At 44.8% G+C, this 27,545-nt stretch overlaps 1 protein-coding gene across 13 annotated transcripts in view; it reads right to left on the reverse strand.

Annotated features, from left to right (window-relative positions):
- Window positions 1–26,650, reverse strand: part of MARCHF8 (membrane associated ring-CH-type finger 8) — a 99,398-nt gene extending 72,748 nt beyond the window's left edge. For 2 of the 13 annotated variants that reach the window (XM_037399019.1, XM_037399007.1), the window contains exons 1-2: window positions 26,495–26,650; window positions 1,867–2,045 (exon numbers count right to left, since the gene is read on the reverse strand). In XM_037399019.1, coding sequence (XP_037254916.1) covers window positions 1,867–1,962 — 96 coding nt within the window. In that variant the 5' untranslated portion in view covers window positions 1,963–2,045; window positions 26,495–26,650. Of the gene's footprint in view, window positions 1–799; window positions 893–1,866; window positions 2,046–4,141; window positions 5,032–5,052; window positions 5,177–5,436; window positions 5,664–26,096; window positions 26,121–26,494 lie in introns of those variants that run through there. The other 11 variants (XM_037399008.1, XM_037399012.1, XM_037399011.1 and 8 more) reach the window with 11 other exon arrangements.
- Window positions 26,651–27,545: the final 895 nt, after the last annotated feature.

Genomic DNA, 27,545 nt, shown 5'->3' on the forward strand with positions numbered 1-27,545 from the left:
GTCACTACGCTATGCAGGACACTTGGGGGATGAATGAGTATGCTGACAGAGACAGGAAGGACAAGACCTGGGAAACATCAAGTGTTTCCAGGTTAGTCTGACCTATTGCCCACATAGTCCCAGTCCCCATTATTTCCTCTGCAATACTGCACGTATTTAAATAAATATTCTGTTCTGTTTCAAATATCCCAAGGCATGACAGTACAATAGCCACTTGGTATGGGAAACAATAATCAACATTTCAAGTAGTTATCGTGAAGGAAACATCAGGGAGACTCGTTAACACTGAAGCCGCTGTGTCAGAAATGAAGAATGAAATGAAGATGACAACTTGGGACTCCCACTCCTGGGCTCACTGCCTGGTCAGAGTTAGCAGAAGTTGTTCTGATCTGACTGGCCTCCTAATCCCCATCATCCCAGCAGAGGGTTGTTAATTCCCAGGACTGCCCACATTTGGCAGTGGGACTTCACTCTCTCACAGCACACACAATTTCAATAAGGGAGGGGACCCAAGGGAAGAAACAGCAGAGTCCTCTTATCTAGAGAGCTGCCCAGATGATGGATGTGTGCAATGGGTGGAAAGCAAGAGATTTCAGCAGACTCTGGAGACAAGGTGCTTTATGGATTTAAAGCACCTCATCTGTGATGGTGACTTCTTGCCTGGCAACCCAAAGCAGCAGCGTTCCAGCCTAATTAGTTACTGGTTTAAGAATCTGAAGGGCTAAAATCCATTTTAAGGTGTTACTAAGGAGAAGACTCCAAAAAACAGCAATGGGACTATTTATTTTTACTGACTCACCAGTGACTTTGGTAGGTGCAATCTGGACAGCTGGTAGGTGAGAATGATAGTCATGGCAGATGATCCTAACACATCAGAAGAACTTCTTTTATCCTACCCAAAGTTAATCTTAGTGAATGCTTTTCCGTAACATGACAGTGCCTTTCTTGTCCCTTATACTTAAGCTATGCCCTATCTATAATCAGTATCACCCTAGATCTCCTCAGAATTAACCACTGCTGAGCAGACCACAAAACAAGCCCTGCAGCTGTACCATAATATGAATATTCTCTTGACCTGATTTTATGTTAAAGTAAAGCAAAAAAACATAAAGAAGTTTCTGTGGAACTGACAGATAATGTAAAATTCAATGCAGTACAGTATATGCTAGAACATGATGCCCACTAAGGTCTTCGGGCTGGATTGGAGATGTACTCCAGGGGTAAATAAGGTTGGCACACAAAGAGTAAACATGGTGTGCTATTAAAAATTGTTAAGCAGCCTATTAGATACTATTAGACTTCTAATCATTAAATACTTCAGATGTTTTTGCATTCCATTCACACACACGCTCCCAAGTTAAGAATACAAATCATATCTCTAGAAAACAGCCAAGTATAGGTGCGGGTGTACATTTCCTTCCTTGTGATATTCCAGTCAATATGAACCACAACATGGCTACTAGAAGCTGTCAAGAGCAAAGGAAAACAGGATGCATGGCTGCATATAGTTCACACCCCGTACTATTTTTCTTTTAGAAAGGTAAAATACACCTATAACAGCTTCTTGTGACAACAACGCTGGAGTCATTATCCAAAACCCCTATCTGCCTTGAATTCTCATGCAAAATAGGTCATAGCTTGCATTTTGCAGAAGTTAGTGAACAACAATGTCTAGAATTTTGTAGTCAGCTGCTTTAAACTAGCAAATATGAGAATAAAGGGCTAATCTGGTAACATTCATCTTCACTAAAAGCAGCAATCGTGCAAGGAGTTGGGGCTTCGGAACAGAATCAGGCCTGATTTGATAACTCCTATAATTTTATACTTGGATAACTTCCTGTGAAAATCAAGCATATCTGACAGTACCTGTTCCTCTTTTTCTTTGGTCTTGCTCCTGGTGACTCTGGAAGAGGTAACATCCGGAGCTGGAATGACAGAGATTTGATGCAGTGGCATGTTCATCACACCGCCTTGTTTGGTCCTATCATTTACAGGAAGGAGGCTTGAAGGCAGTGCTCATTCAGTGCCATTGTCAGGCCTTGCACCTAAAAAATAAAAAGATTAGATGATGTTAAAGGAGCTTGAAATGCAATTATTTCTAAACCAAAGCTAAGCCATCAACTGGACCAACATGCACTTCTTATTTTCTCTCTGGATTCTCAACAGGAGAGAGTTTCACCGGCTGGGTGAAAAAAGACACAGGAGAGCTAGAACTAGACAGGTTAGAGCATAATTTATGCAAATGAGTGAATAAATAAACTATCAACCAGTTCTGAAAGTGGTCCAAGAGCAGAGCCAGAGGGCAGCGATCACACGAGTCTGCGTGGATAGGAAGGAGCAGGATGCTTAGCTTGGAGAGCTGCTCTGTGGGAGTGTGCTACCTGGAGGTGCGGAGAACATAGCTCATGCAGGTAGCTTCCTAAACTGCCAGCCCCACACAGGATCAACCTGCCTCAGGCATCATCCTGAATCAATCGGGCCGAATGCCGTAGCTTTGGTTAAAAACAGTGGCCTGCATTTGGCTCCTCTCATTCATGCAAACATGTACCAGTTGGCAATAGGAAGACGCAGCACATGAGCTGTTCCTTTCTTAAGGTTAATTAGAGAATAATATATTCAAAGTCCCTGACTAGGTATCAAGAATCCACTGGACTACACACACTTTATCCTTCTTTTACTAATACAACAGGGAAACATTACACATAGGAGAGACAGTGGTAGACATAAATTAACCAAAATTGGCAATGCTAATCTGAAAGGCAGGCATAATTAGCCATACCTTTTATTAGATTAGCAAAGTTACATTAAATAAAAAGCTTTTTGAAACATGTAGGATCAGGGAGTGTTTATTTGGAATGTAACCTACCACAAATGATACGCAATCAATTGTGTTTAAAGAAAGGATTAGAGGGGAATTAACACAGTGGGAACTATAATAAATAGGGCAACTGGATGATGCGCTGTAGTTTCCTTGACATACCAACTTTCTGTATGTTTGTTTCTGAATCTTTGAAAGCAGAAAACAGAGAATAGACAGATGCCCTACATATCATGTTGCTTAACAATGTGCAAGTAGTATAGCCTAGCACTTAGTGCATAATTTGTATTGTACATATTTTTTATTGAATATTTAATTAATTGGAAGTTTTAAAGATAGGCCAAGCTTCCCAGGTTTTTTGATTCTGCAAAATATGCCAGTCTGGTTCTATTTCTATTAGACTTCACAGGAGTACTGCAGCTGTGTAAAATGAAAATAGGATCATATCTCTTGACTGCTTTTGATTAAACAAAAAAAAGAGAAAAGCATTAATTACATATCCCAAGGGACTTTATACAGGGAATGACAGTTCAGTATTCTCTTTGCACTGAGAGGGAAAGAGTTATCAGAGGTCATAAAGCAAGTAATGACCAAACCCAAAAGTGCACACACCACCTCCAGCCTCCCATTCACACACTCCATTTGCTGGATGATGCTATCTGCTCGTTAAGAGGGCTCAGCCAGATTCAAAAGCCTTACTGACACATGGTGTTGTGGTTTAACCCCAGCCAGTGACTAAGCACCACCAGCCATCACTCCCTCCACAGCGGGACGGGGAAGAAAATCAGAAGACTAAAAGTGAGAAAACTCATGAGTCGAGACAGAGATACTTTAATAGGTAAAGCAAAAGCTGTGTGCACAATAAAGCAAAACAAGGAATTCATCCAGCACTTCCCATGGGCAGGCGGGTGTTCAGCCATCCCCAGGAAAGCCGGGCTCCATCACGTGTAACAGTTACTTGGGAAGACAAATGCTGGAATGCTGAACGCCCCCCTCTTCCTTCTTCCTCCCCCAGCTTTATATGCCGAGCGTGATGTCCTATGGTATGGAATACCCCTTTGGCCAGTTCAGGCCAGCTGTCCTGGCTGTGTCCCCTCCCCATTCCTTGTGCCCCTCCACCCTTCTCGCTGGCAGGGCCTGAGAAACGGAAAAGTCCTTGACTTGGTACAAACATTACCCAGCAACAACCAAACCCATCCGTATGCTATCAACACCACTCACACCAAATCCAAAACACAGCACTGCACCAGCTACCAAGAAGAAAATTAACTCTCTCCCAGCTGAAACTGGGACAGTATCCACACCTTATTCCATACTACTTACATCATGTCACACTTTCCAACACAACCTCATTAACCATCATCACCCTTCTCATCCTTTGATATGATACACAGACATCATTCTCCTAGTCCGTGGACCAACCCTGTAAACATGTGTGTAGAATGTCCATAAAATGTCCACTGCACTTGTTTAGTCCAGACTTTGTGCTCCAACTGTTATGGTTGTCACTCAGGAGAGGAGAGGTGGTGTGTTGCATGGGGTTATGGGGCACCAAAGCCAGCTCAGACTGTGTTGCTGCTGCATTTGCATTGCTTCTTGTAATGCTCGTCCTCCATTGGTTCAGGTGGTTCCTACTATAGCCATTCCTATAACGTGCAACTCAATTAATGGGTTACAACAATTTAAACGTATATCCATTACAGTCTCTACCCCTGGTCCCTTTGGATCAGTCCACAGGGTTTAACATTGCAGTGAACTTCTCCCCTTGCCCCTGCTCTGGCTTGGACTTAGCCACAGACTGCAGTTTGTATCTGCTCCAAGTGGAGCTTTATCTATGAACCACAGTGTCTCCACGGGTATGTCTGCTGCGGCACAGACTTATCTACTGCCACAGTTGCTTCGAGGTGGACCGGTTCCAAAGTGGCCTTAACCATGGGCCATGACCATAGACCTGCTCCAGCGTGGCCTTACCCACAGCCACAGTCCCTTCAGAATTACATCTGCTTCAGCATGGGCTTACCCATGGCTGCAGTCCCTCTGGGGGTGTACCTGCTCTGTCATGGGCTTATCCATGGCCACGCACTTTGAGATACTCCAACATGACCCTGTGCACAGCCACTGATGCTTCAAACTGTACTTGCTGCAGCATGGCCTTATCCTTGGGCCACAATCCCTTCAGAGCATACCTGCTGTGGCATGGACACAACCACAGACAGAGACACTTGGAGATATACCTGCTCTGATGTGGACTTATTTACAGCCACAGATGCCTCAAGGTGTCCTGCTCTCACATGGACTCATCCACAGGTCACAGTCCCTTCGACTCAAGTTCACACTGGAGTTCCAGCCTGTCCAGTACAGCAGCAGTGCCCTGGCCATCTGCCAGCCCAGGCGCATCACCATTCCTGTTATCAAAATGTTCCCAGGCACAGCAGAGCAAGATGATAAGCAGTAGAGCAAGCAGCAAAAGCAAAAAGCAGCCACTAATGACCACTAGACTCTAACAAACAGTAAGTCAAGCAAGCCCCATGGCAAGCACAGATACTGCCCTTTAGTAGCTTAACAGCAATAACAGCTATAAATTTGATCTAGCACATTCCAATCAAATCTGTTGTTACCTTGAACCCTTTGAGCCCCACGTTGGGCACCAAAAATGACTGTCACACGTTATCCCCAGCCAGTAACTAAGTACCATGGAGCTGCTCACTCACTCCTCCCACAGTGGGATGGAGGAGAGAATCAGAAGACTAAAAGTGGGAAAACTCATGAGTCGAGACAGAGACACTTTAATAGGTAAAGCAAAAGCTGTGTGCACAATAAAGCAAAACAAGGAATTCATCCAGCACTTCCCATGGGCAGGCGGGTGTTCAGCCATCCCCAGGAAAGCCGGGCTCCATCACGTGTAACCGTTACTTGGGAAGACAAATGCTGGAATGCTGAACATCCGCCCTCCTTCTTCTTCCCCCAGCTTTATATGCCGAGCGTGATGTCCCATGGTATGGAATATCCCTTTGGCCAGTTCAGGCCAGCTGTCCTGGCTGTGTCCCCTCCCCATTCCTTGTGCCCCTCCACCCTTCTCGCTGGCAGGGCCTGCGATACGGAAAAGTCCTTGACTTGGTACAAACATTACCCAGCAACAACCAAACCCATCCCTGTGCTATTAACACCGCTCACACCAAATCCAAAACAGCACTGCACCAGCTAGTAAGAAGAAAATTATCCCAGCTGAAACCAGGACATGTGGTCAGGATTTATATTACTTCCATAGATGTTAAGATGGCACATCATAAAGCATGCATGAAAGCTTTGAAGGCAATGCCTGCAAAACTTCTAGGTACCATATTTTAAAAATAAACCACATTTATATGCATAAACAAGCAACAACAAGGACACTTCCTTAATGGAGGACAGAGGGAAACATGGGACTTACCAGCACTATTGAATCTCAGCATAAAGCATAAAGAGAAAACACAGAACCTCCCTGGGTCCTCCACACACCTGTTCAGCTGCATCTCTAAAGGAGTCAGGCTAGAGGAGAGATCAATGTGGGCTGTGACAGGAATATCAAAATGCAATAAACAAGGCGGAAAAGGAAGGTATTTTCCCAAGAAAATATAAGGAAATGAAGTCCAGAAAACATCAAGCTCCAATGAAAATATGCAAAGTAACATGTTCTGTGCTACTGTCAGCAATAGCTGAGCCAAGGAGAAGGAGACGTACCCTGGTCTGTATCCCCCTCAAAAATGGTTCTGGGCTTGCAGGCAAGGACATGTTACTACCATAAAGAGAACAAGGAAAATTATTAGAAAACACAGTTAAAACACCTCTCATGATGACAAACAAGTAAAACCAGTTTTTCTACTGGCACTTTGAGGATAGCATGTGTTAAAAGTTCTTTGAAAGAGCTCAAGCAGCAGATACCCAATTCAAAGATGATGTGAAACAGCCCTCCTCTGGTAAAGGAGCCTGGCAGATGCTCTAATAAAGCCTGCCTTTGTTCAAGGGTGGCTTAAAAAAAGCTCTAAACTTAATCCAGATGCCACTCTACAGCATCCCCAATCTGGAAGGTCCCTAACAACGCACACACTCCAAGCCTGTCCGTATCAACTTGAAGCACATTAACTCCACAGTGCTAATTAAAGGATAAAAATTACACGGCTCAACGGACCACCTGCAATACCAAGTACAGACAGACAAGGGCCAGAAAGCAATGCCACTCAACATAAAGCAAGTTATGACAAGCTCCACCGGACGTTTTCCACACCTAAATTAGCACCACGTGCTCCTCAATCCAGGGGTGAGGAGTTGGGCACCTGTGTAGAGGGATCCCAGCTTCAAGCACATCGAGGTAGGGGCCCGCTAAAAAAGCGCTCAGGGAATAAATGCTAAGGCAAAGGAACTGCTCCTAGATATTCCCTTCTCTTCAGGATTCCAGTGAGATGTTCAGGCCGTCCCTCACACAAAGTGAGGGTTCCTCATGACTATAGCACCTCCACCGAACAGCTGAGCACACCTGCCCAGGAGGTGGCAGATAAGGGCTCAGCTTCCTCCTCCCTTGTGTGTCGTTTATAAACCACACATACAAGGCAAGTCCGAGGATCGCCAGTGCCGATGCTGTTCTGTTTACAGAAGAAGGACTTTCCAGCTCCTTTTTGCCTGGAAAACTGAAGCAATCATGGGATGGCAGAATAGGAGAGAGAGGGTATGTGCACCAGCCAGGTCCCATAGGCAAGGCAGTCATCTGCCTCTGAAGGAGGGACCCTATTCTCCTCCCACCCCTATGGCTGTTCACATACTATTCACTAGAGAAAAATACTTATACAAAACCTCTCTTAGGAGTTTGGGCATTCAGCAAACTATAATAAAAGTTAAGCTTGTTTTCATAGCTGGACTCTTTAGAGATTTCTTTACTGATGCTGCCAACAGCCAATAAGCCACAAATACAGACTACTGCTCTTGTCCAGGGAGATTTTCTGCAAACCTGGCTGGGGAGCATGGGAATACCATACAATGGACAGCCTGAAGCTCTACTGTTCCCCTTATTTATAGCCACATTGGTTCCTGCAAAATGGATTCTAGCCATACTGCCATTACGGAGAGTCTTCAGAAACCAACACCATTTCAAAAGACAATAGAAGTCAAAATCCTGTCCTCAGAACCCACAGGAGATCTTAGTTCAGTGGAGCTAAGATCTCATCCACCCAGCTAGTCCAGTTTTGCTTTCTCATGGCAGGCAAAACAGTAACTAAAAATGCCAGCAGGCAGCTGGAACCACATCAGCTGGGTCCTCATTACATTGCTGTAACCATGAAGCTGCAGCAAGAACAGTCAGATTCAGAGGAAACAAGACAGAGGCTCCGAAGGTAGCTGACAAGAACTGAAAACGGAAGAAAAAGCATGCACATGACTTGGGCCTGGTGGCTGGGGCATTCCCCTGAGCAGTGGATCTCCTGACAGCAACAGAAGCAGATAATTAGGTTCCCCTGGGTTATCAGCATTAAGTACATGAAAAGGGACAACTAGCAACAGCAGGTAACCTCACTATAACAGAAGCAGGTGGGCGACCACTTGAAACCCCACTTCCATAATCCACCCCATCAGGACCTCAGTTTCCCAAGTGACAAAACATGAACATAACTCAGCCATGAAACGAACCTAACAGTCTGTAAATCGCCAGATTGTTACAGTGAGAAGTGCCACTGGAAGGATGCAGGTGGAGGAAGCTGTTCTGTCATCCCTCACCTGCCACCCACTGCAGCTTCTCTGCCCATTAGGTATTCCAAAATAAAGGCTAAAGTGCTCTTTGCCAAAAGTTCTCAGCTAGACAAGGGCAAGTTAGCACAAATCACGGTTTCATGTCTATGGTTTGGTATCTACCAGAATCTAAAATCATGCAGTATGAACTGCAGATTTTACTAGGTCATTTACACTTCAGAAAGTCCACCGTATTCCCTTGCTACATGGCATATGCTGGAGAACTTCAGCAGAAGCTCTGGAGCTGTAGTGGCACTGGCTGCAGATGTACACAGGCCTTTCCAAAAGAAAAGCATCCTGAGGATGTATGTAGGTGTGTACACATGCTCTGCATTACTCACAGCAGGGGGAAAAAAAGGTAGCAGTCAAACATGTCAGTTGTTTTCCTATTTAAAGTACAATAAGTACTCTGGATTATAAAGAATCTGTCTTTACATGCATGAAGGATAAACCCTGGAACCTGAGGCAGCGGCAGGATGATAGCTGCCAACAGAAAGGAACTGGAAGGAATTTCACCTCTGAGTCATTCTGGTCTGCCCCAAGGCTTCTTACACTTTTCTTCAACACCCCTAGCCCCCTTTAATGAGAGTGAGCTGCACTGCATAGGTCAACGGTCTGATAATCAGTTGCAGGGTGAGCAGGTTAAAAATAACAACAGATTGTTGCTGCCCAGATAATCCAGACACTGCAGTGCTGTGCGCTGCCGTGACATCCTGCCATGGAATGGATGCAGCCTGTGGACTTAGGGAGTCCTATAGCTGCAGGCTGGGAAGTGCTGCCTTAAGGCTTTGTGGATTGTTGTGGCGAACTCTGGTCTTCTGAAACTTCCCCTCTGTGCAGCATGAAGCCTGACCAACCCAAACAAGAACAGAAACCTGCTGAAGAAACCTCTGACTGCTGCTAGATGGTGTAACATCTTCATCAGCTGGCTTACCTGCTCCTAGTGAGACTTGAAATAATCTATTAATGCAGATTTGGAATCTGTTTTTCTTCTGGAGGTCTTGATGTGAAATCTCAAAACCCCCTAAAAAAAAGTAATTTGGTTTTGGGTTTTTTGGTGTTTGTTGTTCTGAAGGTAACAGAAGCCTGCATCCAGTGACCTCAACAGTACCTGTGTGCATCTTAACTTTTCTAACCTACCCTGACATTTCAGTTGCATATAGCTTATGCCTACTTCCTGTACGCTACACTTCCCATATTTGCAAATATTTCCAACCCTATTAGCTTGTGTTGGCTCCAGTTTGAAGCTTTTATTTGTTTGATTTTGAGCTTGTCCGGACTCCTGCCCTACTAATGTAGCTTACATAATTCTTTTCTAGAGATGACAGATGTGCATTTTTCAAAAAGAGGATCCTGCATCTGCGTTTCGTTTTCTTTTACTGTAGCTTAATCAGTACTTTGTTAACAGCATTATTTAGGAGATGTTATCAACCCTCATGCACTTCACATGCATTTGTTAACTTGACAAACACATCTAATCAAGGAAGCTTAAGGGAGAGAAACTAGCACTTCTTTCCCTACAGTAACTTTCACATTTCAGGGTTAGTACAGTGCTGTAAGTGAAAAGAACCGTTGTTCTAAGACCAGGCAGATATAATTCTGGATTATTGCTATTTATAGCTATGCCACTGCCCATATATCATGCATTGTTTAGTAGCTCAGCTGCAACTTCTCTCTTCATTATCTCAGTTCCTCCTTTCCTCCACCTGCTAGTGTCCTAAAAGTAATCTGCTTCCAGACTTAAAAACATTTTTCTTCTAATTTAATTTAAAAAAAAAAGTTATTATGAAGTTGAAATCAAAAGAAAAGCTTAGAAAGGGAACAAGAGATCCTTCTGCATGTTACTCATGTTCCCTTTGAAAGCTTCTCAATGTACAGGAATATATAGCTGTAGTCTACACACAGTGCATAGAGAAACAGAGGTGTGTACCAGCTCTGGCTGACTCCTTTCAAAATAAGAATATGATTGTTTTTACAAACATAATACAACTCAACAAGCAAGTTGTTACACTACAGCATCAATAAATAGTGGTCCCAGAGCTCTTAACAACCCCCTCCCCTGATTTCACTGGAAGCTGAGCAGGATCTGCACCTCTGAAAAACTGATACCTTAAAATCTGTCCCCTTCAAATCAAATCAGCTGCTAAGTGCAATTACCAACTAGCTCAGTAGCATTCAGAAGAATAAGAGTGTCACTTCCTCTGTTCTGATAACCAAATAATTTTTTTTTTGGATGGGACTCTAATGATTGTATCATTTTTGCCTGCTTATGCTACTAATAACAACTTAGCTGCATCAGAAGCATCAGCAATCATTCCTGATGTCCTGTGGAAAGAATAAAGCACCAGGTGGACTCCACACACAGAGGCAGAAAGCTTCTGCTACAGAGGCAAAACTTCAACTACATCAGTGGTCTGCTAGGTAATACACATTTTTAAGTACTCCCCTTGTATATTTGTTGATGAAAGTCTGTAATAACATCGGCAATAGTCCCTGGAACAGTCTCTAACTGTAACAAGCAAAAAAATAAACAGGTAATGCAGAAGTTTCAGTCTCTGCACTGGGAAGCCCTAATGGTGGGGGCCTGGAAGAGGTCAACAGCCAGGGCTGCCATTTTCTCAGCCAGCAAATTGCTCTACCTCCTCCACTGCATTTTCAAAGCCATTTGTAAAGAGGGTACCACTTGTACTTTTGCCTACATAATCACCATTTCACTTCATCCCTTCACATTAAACATATCCTCCTGCCCCGAGGAGCCTCCAAGCAGACCAGGTCTAGCCCATGAATCACACCGCAAGCTGTGAGCCTTCACAGCCATGCTGCAGGCAAGATGCTGTGTCACAGCCTGTATGGGACTTGCCTTGCTATCACTCCTAGCTACGATCACATCAAGTCTCATAACAAGCAGAGACTGACTTCCTGAGAAATTAATGCCTCCCTCCAGAAGAGGCATTCTTCCCTCCAACTTGGCACTGAAGCCACCCTGCAGAGCAAAAGGCTGTCTTAATAACATCACTCAAACTACATTTTCCTTAAAGATAGGGATGATGACTTGCTTCTTCATAATACTCATCAGATAACAACATGCCACAGTACCATCCCTATTGCTACAGTTTTTGAGAAAAGCTGATTTTCCTTCTTCATTACTTGTTCAAAAGCATTGCATAGCAGTAGCCTACATGGATTCCATCACAGTCTGCACACTGGTGATGCAACGGTCAATACACCTTTTCTTTAATAACCCACAGAAATGGTTAGAGAGAGAAGTAGGTAAGGTTTCATACAATTTGAAATTTGTAAAGGAAAACCAAAAAAAGGTCAGATTACTGTGAACACAGGTTTGGGAATGGCACACTAAGATTGCCACAGTTGGTCCCCTGCAATTGCAGATCACCCTGCAACCAGTGCAGAAGGGTCCACAGTACACCCACTGGATATAAAAAAAACACTCCCCTCCCTCCTATTCATAAGCAAAAGCCAAACCAGGAAAGACATCAAATGATATCAAGGACAAGGCAACACCCCAGATCTCCAGAATAACAGCAGATCTATTGGGAAAAATGCCCATGTGATCATTATGACTTGGCAAAGCACTCCATATGACAATTGATGGTCTTTAAAATAAAATGTTAATGAAGATTATAATCAAATGGAAAGATGGACATGCTAATACATGTATAGACCAGTGAAAGAAATCTGCATTAACATGCAGGCAAATTTCTAGCCCAGTACACAAGTCCACACGATATAATGTAACATGTATGAGTAATTTATGATTACTTTCCATTCTCTACTATACTCTTTGAGGTTCATGAAATCCAGCAAAAAACTGCTCTGTATTTTTATCTTCAAAATTAATAAAACTATTAAAAGCAAATGCATAAATTTACATTGAAGACAATGAAAGCCTGTGTTTCTCAAACAGTATAAATATTTACAATGCAAGATAGTGATGAAACAAAACAATCTTGTCATTGTTTAGCAAGGACATTGCTTACATTCTGTATTGTACACAGATAACGATGCATTTTTAGGAAAATCCTGTGGTACATCACTTATTTTCCATTACATCAGAGCCTAACAGTTGTAAAGGCCATTTATGTACAAGAGGCACCTATGCAACATTCTTCACTATTGTTTAACTGCTACCAGGCAAAACACTCCTCTTAAGCCAGAGTAAAAAGAATATACTATTGACTGTATGATTCTGTGTTTTGAAGAAGTATGAAATCATTTCTTCTTTGCCTGTGGGTGAATAAGAAATTTCCAAAGTGGTGCATGTAAGAATATATTTCTTTTGAATGATTTACGAGTTAAATGCCAAGTAACTCTTTATTTACAGGTTTAAGTTACAGCATATCTTTGCTCTGGAAGTCTTAATAAACTCTTGACTTCTGAATCATTATGACAAATGTTTAAACTCTTTCTGAGGAAATTGCTACAAGCCACATTCATTAGGACGATGAAATTGGAGCACCCAAATCCAGTGTCTTCAGAAGTTCAAGTATAGAGTAAAAGGGGCAATGTGCCAAGCATCCTATACCTGATGCTTTCACAAACTTGCATGACATGAGTTAATTATGTTTCCAACCATAATTTCCCACATTTTAAAGCAAACTGAACTTTGGCTGCAAAGCTAGCTGTGAAGTCATTTGCTATCCCCATAAAATTTAAAAGTTCAAATTTTAAATACAGGCGAATACTGTAGTCATTGAAGTAAAATACATTTTGGTGACACCTTTTTATCGGGAAGTATGTTCAGGCATAGCATGCCTACTTTATGGGGGGTTTTTTGTTTCCATCTTTTTCCACGCTGATACCTTCTCTATATATTTGCCAATGTCCAGCAAGAACCCTCTCCCTAGAGGGCGAAGTGGGAAGGACCAGTAGCGCCAACTGCACAAGAGCTTGTGCTCCAGGCAGAATAACCAGCTGGAGGTGTCCACAGCCCCCTAGACATAAATGCTCATTTTTAATTTTATTTCAAATATCACCAATACAGAGGTGTGCTTGCTGGCTGCAGTTCAAGAAGGCAAATAATTTAAGTTCTTCAGTTTAGTCACCTCTGTGCAATGGAAGGATAACAGTACTTCCACTTCCCCGCTCCAGGCTGTTTGGGCTGTACAGATATCTTCTGTGGGGGATAGTACTGTTCCTTACCATGGCAATGTACGGTACCTGGTACAACCAAGAGCACAGGCCGAAGTGATACAGTAAGACAAGCAATCAGAGCAGTAAACATCTGAGTCACTCCTTCAGCTTCAACATGCATCCTCACCAAAACCAGACCTTGACTGGCGACAGTTGCTAGCCAGACAAACATGGTATTTCTTATCAATTTCAACATGAAAATTATGCTAGAAGAGCTTAAGAACCTATGTGTCACAGCATTATCATTACAAAGTACAGCTGCATAAAGCCTACAGACAGAGCCCAGGTCTGTGAACAGAATTAATTCCCCTCTAGTGCCAGAAAAAGACAGCCTCTTCCAGCTGCAACTTGGTATCATGGGACACGTTGCACAGTTACAATGGCTGCATGTGCTCTTCTTATCGCAAGTGTCCCTGGTGTACTTTAAAGGCCAGGCAACCCATTTCACAGGGCTGACAAACTGCTGGGCTGCCCTCATCCCAGCTCCCCACGCCACTGCTGACACCAACAAGCACTGGCAGCAGAGAAGCATCAGCATAGTTTCCCTTCATTAGGGAGTTATTTCATCCGAGGATGCTGGCACGTGTACGCTGTTCTGCCTGTCCTCCCCCCACAACAGTACTCCGTGCCACCCAAAAAGAAGGGACTGGCATTACTGAACCCCACAGACAAGGCACTCCTTACTATGGTCTGTAAAAGGCCATTCATTTCTACCATACCTAAAATAGCCACTGGATACGATTGTGAGATGAATACACAACTGTGGATTCCTTTAAACTGCTGCCTTCTTACATGGACAAGAAACCAGTGTCCAGTGGTTACATCCTCACTCATTGTCCTTGTTCTCAGTTCAGTAATTAAGTGTTGACCCTTTCTGTCCCATCCAGTATTAGTCCTTTTGTTTCTACAAATATTTGGAAGTTTAAAGATTTTATGAGAAGTTTAGAGAAACAGCACAAAACTCCACCAATCCGTTCCTATGCACTTGCAAGATCTACATACGATCCTATTAAATCAAATCCATCACAGCATTCTATCACCAGAACTGCAGCATTTCTGAAGTCTGTCTGTCAGCCTCTAGCTGCCCATTGCCAGTCACCCACAGCCAGCTACAGGAAGCTGCTAAGACAGAGTGAAACACCCAGGTACACAGAAATGTGCCTGTTCATGAGAAACCCCATGAATTGCATACGTCTGTTGCTGCTGGAACGAGAGGCTTGCAGTGCTCTGCTGCCCTACTCTTCAATAACTTCTAGTTTTTCCTCCAGCAGATGCTTCAAGCGATCTTTGAGTATCTGATAAGGGTGAGGAGAAGCCCATGCCATTAGAGAGCAACGTGCTGTGAAGACAAAAGATGGCTTAGAAGGAGCCTGGTGATAGCTGGGGTAATACGGTGGAATGGATTCCAGGATGCTGTCGTATATCCACAGGGCAAGGAAAAGAAGTTGGTAGGGGAACTTGTCCAAACAAAGAAAGGCTTAAAATAAAATTCAGGATCATGGCCACGTCACTGATACCAATTGACATGTCACATTTTTCAACCCAATCACATTTATTAGTGGCTTTTCTGTCTTCTCCCCTAACAGATGCTCTTTGTTTTAAATTAGTTTAGACAGGAGCCAGAGAGATGAGCCAAGTGTGCTAAACAAGGCCCATGTAATCCTGGTATTGTAAAATCTGAAACATTAATGAAGGTAAAATTTGGAAGGAACAGCAGTTTCTATCAGGTACCTGCTGAAATTAAAGGCAAGAAGAAAAAAAAAAATTAGAAGCTAAAATCTCATCAGTCCTGGAGGAAAACATACTCCTGGAAAGAGGGGGAGCATCGAACCTGTCGAGGCCACATCAGAATTTTGCATCAACAGCATTCAGAGCTGCAGTGAGATAAATCCACCTGACCCCACCCTGTTCTCCTTTACATTTTCCAGGACCCACATCTGCTGATCATGTGGTTTCCTTCTCTAAGTAGTTACAATTACAGTAACATTCAGGGACATTTGCTCTTCCAAAGAGCAGATAAAAAAATTACTACTACTACAGACAAATAATTCAAATGTCTGCTGAATTAGGCTAATGGAGAGATAAGGACATATTTCTTTATTAACCATTTTAAAATGGCAAATGCAATATTTTTTTTTTGATTGAAAAAAGAAAACTACTCCCTATTCCAAATGCAACAGATGCTAGAAAATCCAAGATAAAATCTCCTGTTTTCTGCTTGCTTAAAACAGTTGGCATGTTCCACTCCAGAGACAGTCCCATCTTTGGCACAGGCTCCCACACACGGGCTGTACAGCAGCATCAAGATGGTCATAAAGTATTTAAAGATGAAGGATATGAATTCAGCTATTTTTGAAGTGACAGGAATCCATAAGTGACCAAAACACTGCTGCTTTCTCCTTGGAGGACCAAATCAGTCCCTTCAGTCTCTGGGTGTTAGAGGAAGAAGCAGCACTGTACTTAGGAACAGGCATGGTCTCCTCTGTGTCACAAGTGCCTGACACCATCCTTCTCCATCAGCCATGCTCTCTCTGAACAGGCGTAAAGCCTTGGTCTTGGAGCAAGTTACACATCTTGTTTTACAGGGACATGTGCTATTCAGGGAACGGTATTACCTGGTGATGGCAAAGGCTCCCATTACCATCGTCTGTTGAAGAAGTCATTTAGTACAACCTGACATCACCTATATTTCCTGCAGAGTTAACACAAGTTTCACAGCTCAGCAAGGCTGGCTGATCTCTTACTGCCCCATCACAGACAGCAGTAGCCACCTGACTTAGAAATGAAACTAGAAAGAGTGTAAAAAGTATTCAGACCCCAATCTTTGGAAACGTTAAATATCTCAGCTGAAAAGCCTCCCTCTTCCTTGTTGGGCTGCTTCTGCAGCAAAGCCAGACAGTCGTCTTACGATGCTCAGCCAATGTTACCTGACAGCTTCAAGCAGGAAACAACAACATAACACCTGTCAATGTTTGTTTCTGTGCTCATGGATTGTTTTTTTTTTTGGGCTGTGTGTTGGGTGTTTTTGGTTTTTTTTTTTAAAGAAACCAAAAATTTCTCTAGGAAGATGCCCACCAAGGAGGGTGGGCATCTTCTCTGCCTAAAAAAAAAAAAGACACTACTGGCAAAACTGCACCCTACAGCATTTAGCTGGGGCAACGACTCAGCAAAAATCCAGTGCAGAGTCAGTACCATCACCCTTACAGCACCTAGTCTCCCCCCAAAATTCCCTTCCTAAACGTTGATTCTGCCCAGTCTTTCCTGAATGGCAAAACAGAGATAGCACTACAGTCTCTGTTAGTTATGAATATTAGTTATGAATACTTCTCTAATTAGAGATCAACTGTGGAATTAGAGGGTGGATTATTTTTAGCAATCATCTGATTGAGCCGGAGCTGCAGTCAGTTGTAAATTACTCGCTGCTTTTTCTAAGACTACATTTTACACACCAACTTCCAATGCAACATTCAGTATCTCTTCAAAAGCTGTAATCTATCAGTCATCTTTGCAATGAAGAAAGAGGAACCAGCTATCATACAGCTGAGAATAGACTTCTTAAGTTCTTCAGTTTCTCACTCAAAGTCTAGAAAGAATGGCAAGGGAGATGAAGAGGTCTGTAAAGGTACAGCTGCCTTCACACACCAGTGGTGAAGACACAAGCTTGAGTAACCTATCCCTTTGACAGCTGTCATGTTGGAGTGGCATCTCTTATAGAAGGAGTCGGAGAAGGTGCAGTGACAGCATACTGTGCTGGTTTGTTGCTCATCAGGTTAAAGCATGACAGCCTGCCAGTGATTTTCGTCTTTTCTTGGCACATTCCAATAAAGGAAGAAGAAAAGGTTCACGGAAGAAAGGCTCATCTCAGACACTTGCCAACTCTCCTCAACTCACAGGGGTTGCTGGAGACTGAGGATAAAGAGCATCTCAGAGAAGCAGGTCTGTGCTGTTTTATGTCCATGTTACTGGCCTCGGTGCAACATGCAGTGTACAGTCAAGCTGCTTTCCACTCCCATCCCCTACTGACAAGAATTACTTTCAGATGTGAAACCCAACAGTTTCATCATCTTAGTAAATTCCCCGTTCCTGGCTCAGGTGTCTCTCATATGCATTAGTTAGATTACATCAACCACAAAGACCTGTCCATGAGCCACACAGGATACAGCTCAAAGGAGGCCAGTCAGAGATTGGATCATCAGCTGTCTTCAGTTTCTCCTCCCTTAATTCACAGAAGCAGCAATTCAGACTGTGTGACAAGGGATAAGTATATGCTTTGTGGGGTCATGTGGAAGGGAGGTAATACCACAGCACCAAGATGCAACTGGCAAATGTACCTTCCCGGAGCAGAGCATCCACCCTGGTGCAGAACCATCCCTGCAGCTTCCTCCCACAACCCCTGTACCTGGCATGGCCAGGAAAGACAGGCTAAGCCAAACCCATGCAGGTCTTAAACTGAAGAGCCTAAATACAGCAGCTACGGAAAACCGAAAAGGCAGCTGGCAAGCAGTCAAGCAGCAGCTTAACCAACAGGATGCCTGCAGGGCACCACAGCCCTACCAAGTCTGCACAAAGCACCTGCAGCACAGCAGTGAGAACATGTTGACTGAGAAACTTCCCAGCAGGCATTCAAAGATGGAAAAGAAAGACTGAACAAGTGTCCCAGCTGACAAGTAGAGCTCAAGTACACAGAGAAAGCAAACAACCGTAACAAACGTCTAACAGACACAACGGAAGATCACAGCCAAGAATAAAACGCATGATGTACCTAATTCCCTTTCCATATAAAGAATTGACCCTGACTCAGCTTCCTTGCTCTCAGGCGGCCGGACCACGCAATGCTATGCTTGCTTATTGTCAGGGTATCACTAACAAAGGAAAATGAGTGAGAAATCTAATCTTGAATCAAACGTGTTCAACAGCAACTGAGATGGGATCCTTGCCTTGTGGTTGGAGAAACTGATACCAACATCACTAGCGAATAAAAGCCTAGGTCTGGTGCAGAGAGAAGCACCTCAGGGTCCCCAGAACACCAAATGCTGACTGACCATGGGAGACTCTGATCCTGGGAAAAAGAAAATCACCAAATGACTACAAAGCATGTATCTGACTTATCCCACTGCATTTGGTATGTATGTAGGTAGAGGAGATACTCCACTACATGCATCTCTGATACAGCTTTCTGAGCAGGGGTAAAAAAGCAAGGAGCACTTAGGCAACCCCTGGTACAAGGCACAGGGCTCTGGCAGAGCCATGTAAGCGCTGCTCTGAATGCACAGCTTTGAAGCTGCATTTCTAATCTACCACTTGCAATCACCTGTAATCTGTCACACACCAGCAGGGAAGACTTGCTTTGCTAGAAACAAAGCTACACATTTTGTTTAAGACAGTAATCAGATGGATCAAGTAAGGTCAAAGAAGAATTTTGAACCTCTTGCCATTTGGAAAATAAAACAGCGTTGCAAACCCCAGTTTCTCAATGATTTGCCTGCAAAACATCACACAGCAGTTTTCCTGCACTCCCAAGAAGGCTCATAAAAAGAATCTCATCTCAGTCCTTGGGAGCTGCAGAGCTCCACAGGTGTACCAGAGCAGGACTCCTCATACACCTGCCAAAGCATGTAGCAGCTTGTACAGAACCTGGAGACTTTTCAAGCCCTGCAATTTTGTGATGAAAGAAACTTGGTGAATATTTCTGCAACATCTGAAAGCGTTAACTCTAGCAGCCTCAGTCAGAAGTTATCCTCCCTGGTTAACCCTTAGGAGGAAGGGTACAAAACAGCTGAACATGCTGTCACAGCAATCACAGAAACAAATACCCAGCTCATGCAAAGGAACTGCTAAAAGGCAACATCTGAAGTTACCATGCCAAAATCAACGAGGTATTTCAAGGCTACAGTGTTAACACACTGCATAAGAACACTGATGCATTTAGAAGGCTGAAATTTGATCTTGTTTTTATTAGCTTCTGCTTTGTTATGCCAAGAGCAAAGTTAAAATGCCCTTCCATCTTTAATCAAACACGCTATTTTTTTTTGTTAGCTCCCAAGATCAAGCCAACCTGACAATACTCCTGTAATTTTACAAGGGAATCTCTCCTCCCTCCACCCCCTTATGTTATCAAACATTAATTTTGTGAAGAGCCTGCTGCACTGTGCCAGCTCTAATTTAGTAGCAATATTTAACCTTTTCCCTTCAGCTCTCAGAAGGCCTGGCAATGGAAGAAGGCCATCTCATGGGCAGACTGATTAGCACAGACTGATTTCCTACAGTTTGGCGTCCTGTGATTGCAGGCTTTGTAAGGGCCACTACCCACATGAACCATCCTGGGTTTAAAAAAGTGCTTTCTCCATGGGCTTGGGCGCGGAGCGAGGCTGCAGCTCCAGGCCATGACACTGCAATTTACAGTCCCTTCTTCCTGTGACGTCTAAATATTTGACATTTAGCCAACAGGTTCAGAAGTTACTTGCAGCGTGATTGCATAAGCCTACTTCCCCTTGGAAAGTTGAGCAAAAAAATTATTTTTTTTTTTTTTAAATCCAAGAACCTTGCAAAAACCGTGATACAGACAACAACTGAGTTGCAGGAAACTAAGGTGCATAGGTGAGGTAGCTTAAACCAAAAAACAGAGGCCAGAAGCAGGAACAAGACTCAGATTTCCCGTCTCTCACAACAAACCTTCAGCTGCCACCGAACTTCCTCTTCTCTTCAGAGCTAAGCAGCTTGCTTCTTTTTCTCTTTGCAACAAGGACTTAGTGCAGTAAGCGTTTATGCTGTTTGGTATAGGAAAACCCTCTCATCTAGAGATCATTTGCAATGTCAAAGAGCAGCAGCTCCTCTGCAAGTCTTCAGTCTACTTGGTTTTTTTCTGTTTTGTATGCATATACGCACGCACACACACGTTTTATACAAGCAGCTTCAATGTAAACGATCGGTCTCAGATTGTGCTTCAGAAAAAACACTGACAACTGTCCTTTCTTGTCCTGGCACTTACAGTTCAGACTTGGCAGGCAAGCTCTATGTGAAAGTGACACTGAAAGCTATGGTGACAATAATCACATTTAAACAGATGTTTTGGATGCAGAACTACCAGGGAAACTCACTTCATTTACCAGAAACAAGGAAAACCCAAACCCTACTGTTAACTTCAGAAAGAGCAGATTGCTCCCGTGTGTATTTTCCTCCCTGTCATCACCTATGGTAAACTATTACCTAGTGCTCTTCACATTGCTCTGGTATGTCAGACTTCACCAGGCTTATTAAGAACTAAAAAGCCATGGCCAACTTTCACTTTCTATCTATTGTAGCAGAGTTCATTATGCTGTTAAGTGCCAAGTCCCTTAAGAGTGGTTTGCTGAAGGAGACCAGGGGAAACCGGTGAGAAGGGGACAAAACCCACACTCAAACAGGGCAAGAGGCAGCATTTGCAAGAAGCTCTGGCTATAATGTGGCCCATGTTATGAAAGCATGGCAGAGCCCCATATTGCATCACTCCCTGTATTTCAATCCATCAATCTTCCCATAAATATATATATACACACACAGAAAAAGAAATATATATGCACACACCGAAATATGCCACATTTTCCATTAGCCTTCCTCTTCTGATTGATATGCTCATAGTTACAAGAGATTGCAACAAGGATTGGCCTAGTAGTGAATCACCCTCAACAGCACACTACACACTACACTTTTACAACTAGAAATAGAGGGATCAGAGAGATTAATCCTCTCTGTCCTGGATGACATGAGGAGCCAGTGACAGTGAAAGCAAATATAAACAGGCAGAGAAGGGTCTCTGTCTTTCTGCAGTTCCCTTTGGTTTTGAAGGAGCCTTTCCCACCAACAGATACCTTAAGAGGTTGTTATGAATGAAATTAAGCAAAGGCATCCTTTTTATAAGCCCTGCAATAAGTGGGAGAGGAGGAGCTTTCATTAATAATTCCTGTGACACCGCCTTCCCTCTTCCAGAAAGTTGCAGTGGGGCTGAGCCCGGCCTTTAAAGAGAAGCACTGATGGAGGCAAGATTGAGGAAGTATTCAGTCAGATATTTAATTAGTGCTATAGGGCAGGCTGTACGTAGCGAGTCGGTTGCTTAGGTGGGTAGTTAATACTACTCAAATGATCCTCTACAGGCAAAATTCACCCAAAAGCCATGTCTAGAAGTCAGAAACCTTTGGCGCTAGGAGTCATGGCAATACACGGACACCCACTGCTGTCACCACACAGATTCTTGTGTAATAAGAAAGCAGAACTCAAACCCCAACTCTGGTGACAGGAGCAGAAGCACGTCCCCCCTCCTCAAGCATCACCAATGGTGAAGAGTCATTAGCAGTAAGTCTGAGTGACAAATTATTCTGGTTATTAGAATCAGCAGATCAGACCCAGGGGAAGCCTATCTGTTTATTAACAAGTGTTGTTTTTTTCTGCAGATACTCTTCCTTGCAGGCTCAGTACACACAATAAAGAGGAACTGAAAGGCTTTTTAAAAATAAAGTACATTTGAAAGGAAGGGAGGGACAAAGGATTTGTAGGCTTGTTTTGAAAATTAACAACTTTGTGTGTAACCTTGAACCCTTTTCTTTCTTTTTTTCTTGTTTTTTTGTCAACCTAGATCCTTCTATCTTTCTTTCCTTCTCCTCTGTCTTATCCAAATGACCTCTTTGATTCAAAGAGGAATGTTTCTTGTCCTATGTCCAGGACATAACAGAAATTGAGCTACTTGCTCAAGGAAGAACAGCAACAGGGAATATTTTATTCCTTGCAATGAATGTTTTATCTTTGATGGTGTGTAAACACATGATCTTACTGAAGCCATGGCCAAACTGGGGGGCAAACTCGCCCTCACTGGTTTTCAGTCACTGGTTAAATGACATTTCTAAATCCAATACCTAGTTTTCCACCGAGAACCTCTGGCACAGTTGTTCATGACCAGCCTCACCTGCAGACTGGACTGGTGACATGTATTCTGTCCTCCTGATGCCTTTCGAAGGACACAAAGAAACTTTAAGGGGCAGATATCAAGACATACCTAACTGATAAACAGGAATTACCTACCCTCAAAGAATACAACATTTATATTCTATATTGATTCTGGCCACATATTCTGCAAGGTTTACAACTGGGATCCTTAAATGAGTCTCCAGTGATAAAGTGCTCATCTACTGGTTGACTTGATTTCATCAAACTATGGAAAATTTCAGCCACAATTTCTAGAATCTTTTAGTATTTTCCACTTATTCAATGTATACCTGGCATCAAAATTTCCAACACTGTTTTCAGTCAAGGTCAATCAACCATGACATCCTGCCAGGTCTCTGGTTAAACTAAAGCCGTGCTACCAAGCTCCCCTACTTGCTGGCAGGTATCAAAGGTGAACTCCAAAGAGGTTTTAATTTTTAAAAATAGAGAAGTAACAGTTATTTACATATATCTTTGATCTAAAATGGCCCATAACTGATAACCAGCTGGGCACATAATAAAGGCCAGCCTTCCCCCTAGTCCCTGGGGAAAGAAATTGCAAGCACTAGAAACTGCTCATGGTTGAGGTATCTCTTGCTGTTTGTGAACTGGCTGGCTCGCAGGCAATGATTTACATTTAAGAATAACGCAGCTCTTAAAGCACATCTTTAATTGCGAAAAGACTGTGCTTTCAAGGGCTCTTGTCCATTTACCTACCCCAGAATCAATAAGCACAATATAATCTGCTATTTGGGGTTTTAGTGCTTCACATGAATTAGGTACTTTTATCAAAGACCCCCAAAAGTAGTGTGGGAAGCAGTGAGGAAGGTTCTGTTTTGGAAATGATGAGTTCTTTGGACAAGTGGTGTTTTCAGTAAAAGCCAGATAACAGAACTGGTAAAAATGGCCCTAACTTTGTGAAGAGGGTTTTGAGGACCTGGAGCTGTGAAGCTTCACAACAAAGTCCACCCAGCAAGTTTAATACCAACTCTGCTATGTCACAGCAAGCTTTCACCAAATCTTTGCAGTCAATGCACAAGTCAGCAAAATAGAAGTCACATTAAGTCCTGCACGGGTTCTGCCTCACTATGGGAACTAATACAGTTAACGTGGCTCACTCAGTTCCTGCAGCAGCTAGCACTAGATGCACCAGAAGAAGAAATGGAGCAGGCAGTAATTGGACAGCTTGTTCCCCAGGAAGATTTCCCCTCTAATACCTTATGCCCTAAAAGAGAATTTTTTTCCAGACTTGAAGTTTTCCATTCCATATAGCCCTCTGCAGCTTTGGCATTCACTGTCTGCCACATGCACACACAGTCCAAGCACAACAATGTCCAGGGCTCCTGCAAGCTCCTTCCTCCAAAGTCTGTTCATTTTTTAAAGCAGCCCAGCTACAGCCTCTTACAGAACACTAGTTAGATACTTCTACAGGATCAAGAGTTCCCTCATTTTTGGGGGAAGAAGGAAGGGCAGGACCAGAGCAAACTAAAATCAAATAACCCCCACCCCCAAACAACAGAAAAAAGACAATCCATTCCTGTTTTCATTTTCCCTGTCAAACGGCCATGCTCACTCCAGTCTTCACCATTTCTGAAGTTGGCTATGAGTCACATTAGGGCTGACTGCTTCCTAGATGTATGGCACGAAAGACCCGTAACAGGAGACTCGTTTTTCTTAGGCTTCAGAATCAATTCAGGACTTGCAAGAACCATCTGCCGCTCCTTCCCTGAGTGGCATTACTACTGCGAGCTGCCACACTCCTGCAATGATCTGCCTGCCTCACTAACACCAGCGTTTGGAAGACCAATAAGGAAATTAGGCTGGCAGAGAAGAGACTTCAGTATGTTATCCAAAGTATGTGTGACAGCCTCAGGAGCAGGGAAGACTGAGTCCTTTCACCCTTGAACATAGAAGAGTTGCTGGTCCAAAAGGTTAGACCTAAAACAACAGAAGTTTTATGTGTTGTTTTTTTTTTTTAAAATCTCATTGTGAAAACACATAGTTCACCTGGCATGCTAAATTAATCCATCCTTGTTAACACTTAAGAATGGGCAAAAGCAGCAAGGAAACAGGTGGATTTTCTAGCACTGGAATCATAACTGGCTCATCTGGACACTCCACCAGTTCTGGCCACATATCCCTACACTGAGTCATGAAAAGGCTTGCCGCCTCTCTTCCAATACTACACCCCAGGCCAGAAAGCTGCTTTTCAACTAGTTTACCTCTACAAGCAAAACTGCTGACTAGGGCTAGGTGAAAGCCGTGTTAAAAAAACAACAAAAAAACCCCAACACCGTAACTACAAATATTCAGTGAATTGTGAATTTTCTAACTTCACATCAGACTGTAACCCAAGTCACGCAAAGTCCCCAGCACAGAAACAGTTGATCAGACTACTGAAGTCCTATCGGTTTCACCAACCGTAACAGAATCAAATTCTGGGGAATGTCTCACTTTCTCTGAGCAGCTAGGGCCTTGCTCAGGGCAGTCTGGCACCCAAAACTGTTTGGGCCACAGCTGAGAAGCTGTCAATACCCCTCAGCAGGTATTATCCTGGGTGCTGGGCCATACCCTTGAGCCAGGACCCTCGATGTTTCCATCTCCAGAGGCAGACTTAGCAGAACTTTGCATGAGTGGAAATTCATCAGCATTGATAGGTTTCAAAGAAAACAACTTAGGTTTGATATATAAGCATTTTTCCAAGAGTACTTCCGGAGTAGTGTCAGATGATGCTGAAGTTGATCCAGTGATAGCCCTAATCAACAGGTTTTCAGAGGAAGTTAGTTATTTCAGCAGCAAAAGTTCACAGAGTGCCGCTGCTTCAGCTAGTGTTACTGTCAGACCAGCAATCCTCTTACACACCCATCTTCCTCCCAAAATCTCCTTCCACCTTCACTCAAGCTCTACCTAAATGGTCCCTTCCATGCTTATGCTGATGGGTTATTTCACAACTCTGCTGTGCCCAGCATCCAAGCCCTCTGCCAGCTGCAGCACCTGAGCCGTGTGTCCCCTTGCACTGCAGTCTGAAACAAACTGATTTTGCGTTGGCATATTAAAATCCTAACTTTGTTTGCACTTCCAGCATACTAAAATAGGAAAAAAAGCATTACACCTCAGGACAACTCGAGCATTACACTGCCAACTAGCTCCAGGAAGCACAAAGGAATTCCGACTATTTTCCAGCCTGCCGTGAAACTTCACAGTTTGTTATGAACACGCTGCTACCAGCACACTCTGGTTAGCAGTTTTATCCCTGGCGTGTCTCCACTCCACATCGCAAAGCGAACGCAAATGCGGGTGCTCCTCCGCAGCGGAGACCCCGCGCCACCCCCGCAGCCGGCCCGCTCCCGGCGCCAGGCGCACACGGACGGGCTGAGGCTGAGCAGACAAAGCCGGCGGAGGTGGGAAAGCCGCTTACAGCGCATTAGGTGCCGTTTCCCCGGCTCTCCGAGCACCGGCTCCGCCCCGGCCGCCCCCGCCCCGCGGGCCGGCGACCGCGCTCCCTCCGGCCCCGGCCGACGCGTCACGCCGCTGCAGCCGGTCCCACGGGGCAGCCACGGGCCGGGCCGGGCCGCCCCCGCGCAGCCGCCTGTTGCTGCCGGCGCGGCTCCCGGCGGCGGCTCACCTGCGGGCGGGCGGGCCCGCCGCCAGACTCCCGGGGCCAGGTGGTGTCGCGGGGGCGGGACGAGCGGCGGCCGCAGGCACCGAGCGGCACCGCGGGCACCCCGCCCGGGCCACCCCGCCGCACGGCCCCGCTCCCCGCGGCGGCGGCCCCGGCCTCCCCTCGCCGGAGGAAGCGGCGGCGGCCCACCCTACCTCGGTGCCCCGCGCAGGGCCCGGGCCGGCGGCTCCTCCTCCGGCTGCGGCGGCTGCTGCTGCCCATGCCCGGGGCCGGGAGGCGGCGCGCCGTGGCGCCGGGGACCGGGAAGCTCCTGCCGCGCCGGGACACCCCCGGCTCTCTCGCCCGGCTCCTGTTTACCTCGGCTCCCCGGCCGGCCGGGCTGCCTGTCAGCGCGCCGCCCCGCCCCGGCCCGCCCCCGCCGCCATGGCCCGGAGGAGGACGGGGAAGCGAGGCGCGGCGCCGGGGACGCGGCTCCCTCCGGCGGGGAGTGCTCCGGTGGGCAGGGCCCGGCCCGGCCCCCTCCGGGCCCAGCTTGGCCGGCGGGCGGGCGCGCAGCCGCAGCCGCCCCTCCGCCCGCGCCGCCGGGCACCTTCCCCCCAAAAGCGCGGGGCCGGGCACGATGCAGGCGGGGGCAGGCAGGGCCGGCCGCTTACCGGGAGCCGCAAGGAGAAAATCCCCAGCGAAGCGGGTGCCCTCCAGCTGTCCCGAGTTCTGCTCTCGCCCATACACACCTTACAGTCCTGCCGTGAACAGTGACGCTAATGCCATTTCCGAGGGGAAAACGGCTTGCCCTTTACAAGAATTAGAAGAAAATGGCTAAACTAACTTCATAAGGTGCCATTTAACTTTCTTAAAATGTATGTATGCTGTAAGCCTGAAGATGGCTCACAGCCACTCTCATAAAGTGTTTTTTATTAGTGATTCACCTGCCTGTATTGGTTTATCAGCAGAAGACCACAGAATCATAGAATCAATTAGGATGGAAAAAGGCTTCCAAGACCATCAAGTCTAACTGTTCACCCAGGACTGCCAAGGCCATCACTAAGCCATGTCCCTAACCACTGCACCTAGCCATTCTTTAAACACCTCCAAGGATGGTGATTCCACCACATCCCTGGGCAGCCTGGTCCAATGCTTCACCACCCCCTTTCAGTGACAAAAGTTTTCCTAATATCCAATCTAAACCTCCCCTGGCACAACTTGAGGCCATTTCCTCCTGTCTGTCCCTTGTTATCAGACAAGAGA

This window comes from Falco rusticolus, chromosome 9 (assembly GCF_015220075.1).
Source record: "Falco rusticolus isolate bFalRus1 chromosome 9, bFalRus1.pri, whole genome shotgun sequence".
Classification (NCBI taxonomy): Eukaryota; Metazoa; Chordata; class Aves; order Falconiformes; family Falconidae; genus Falco; species Falco rusticolus.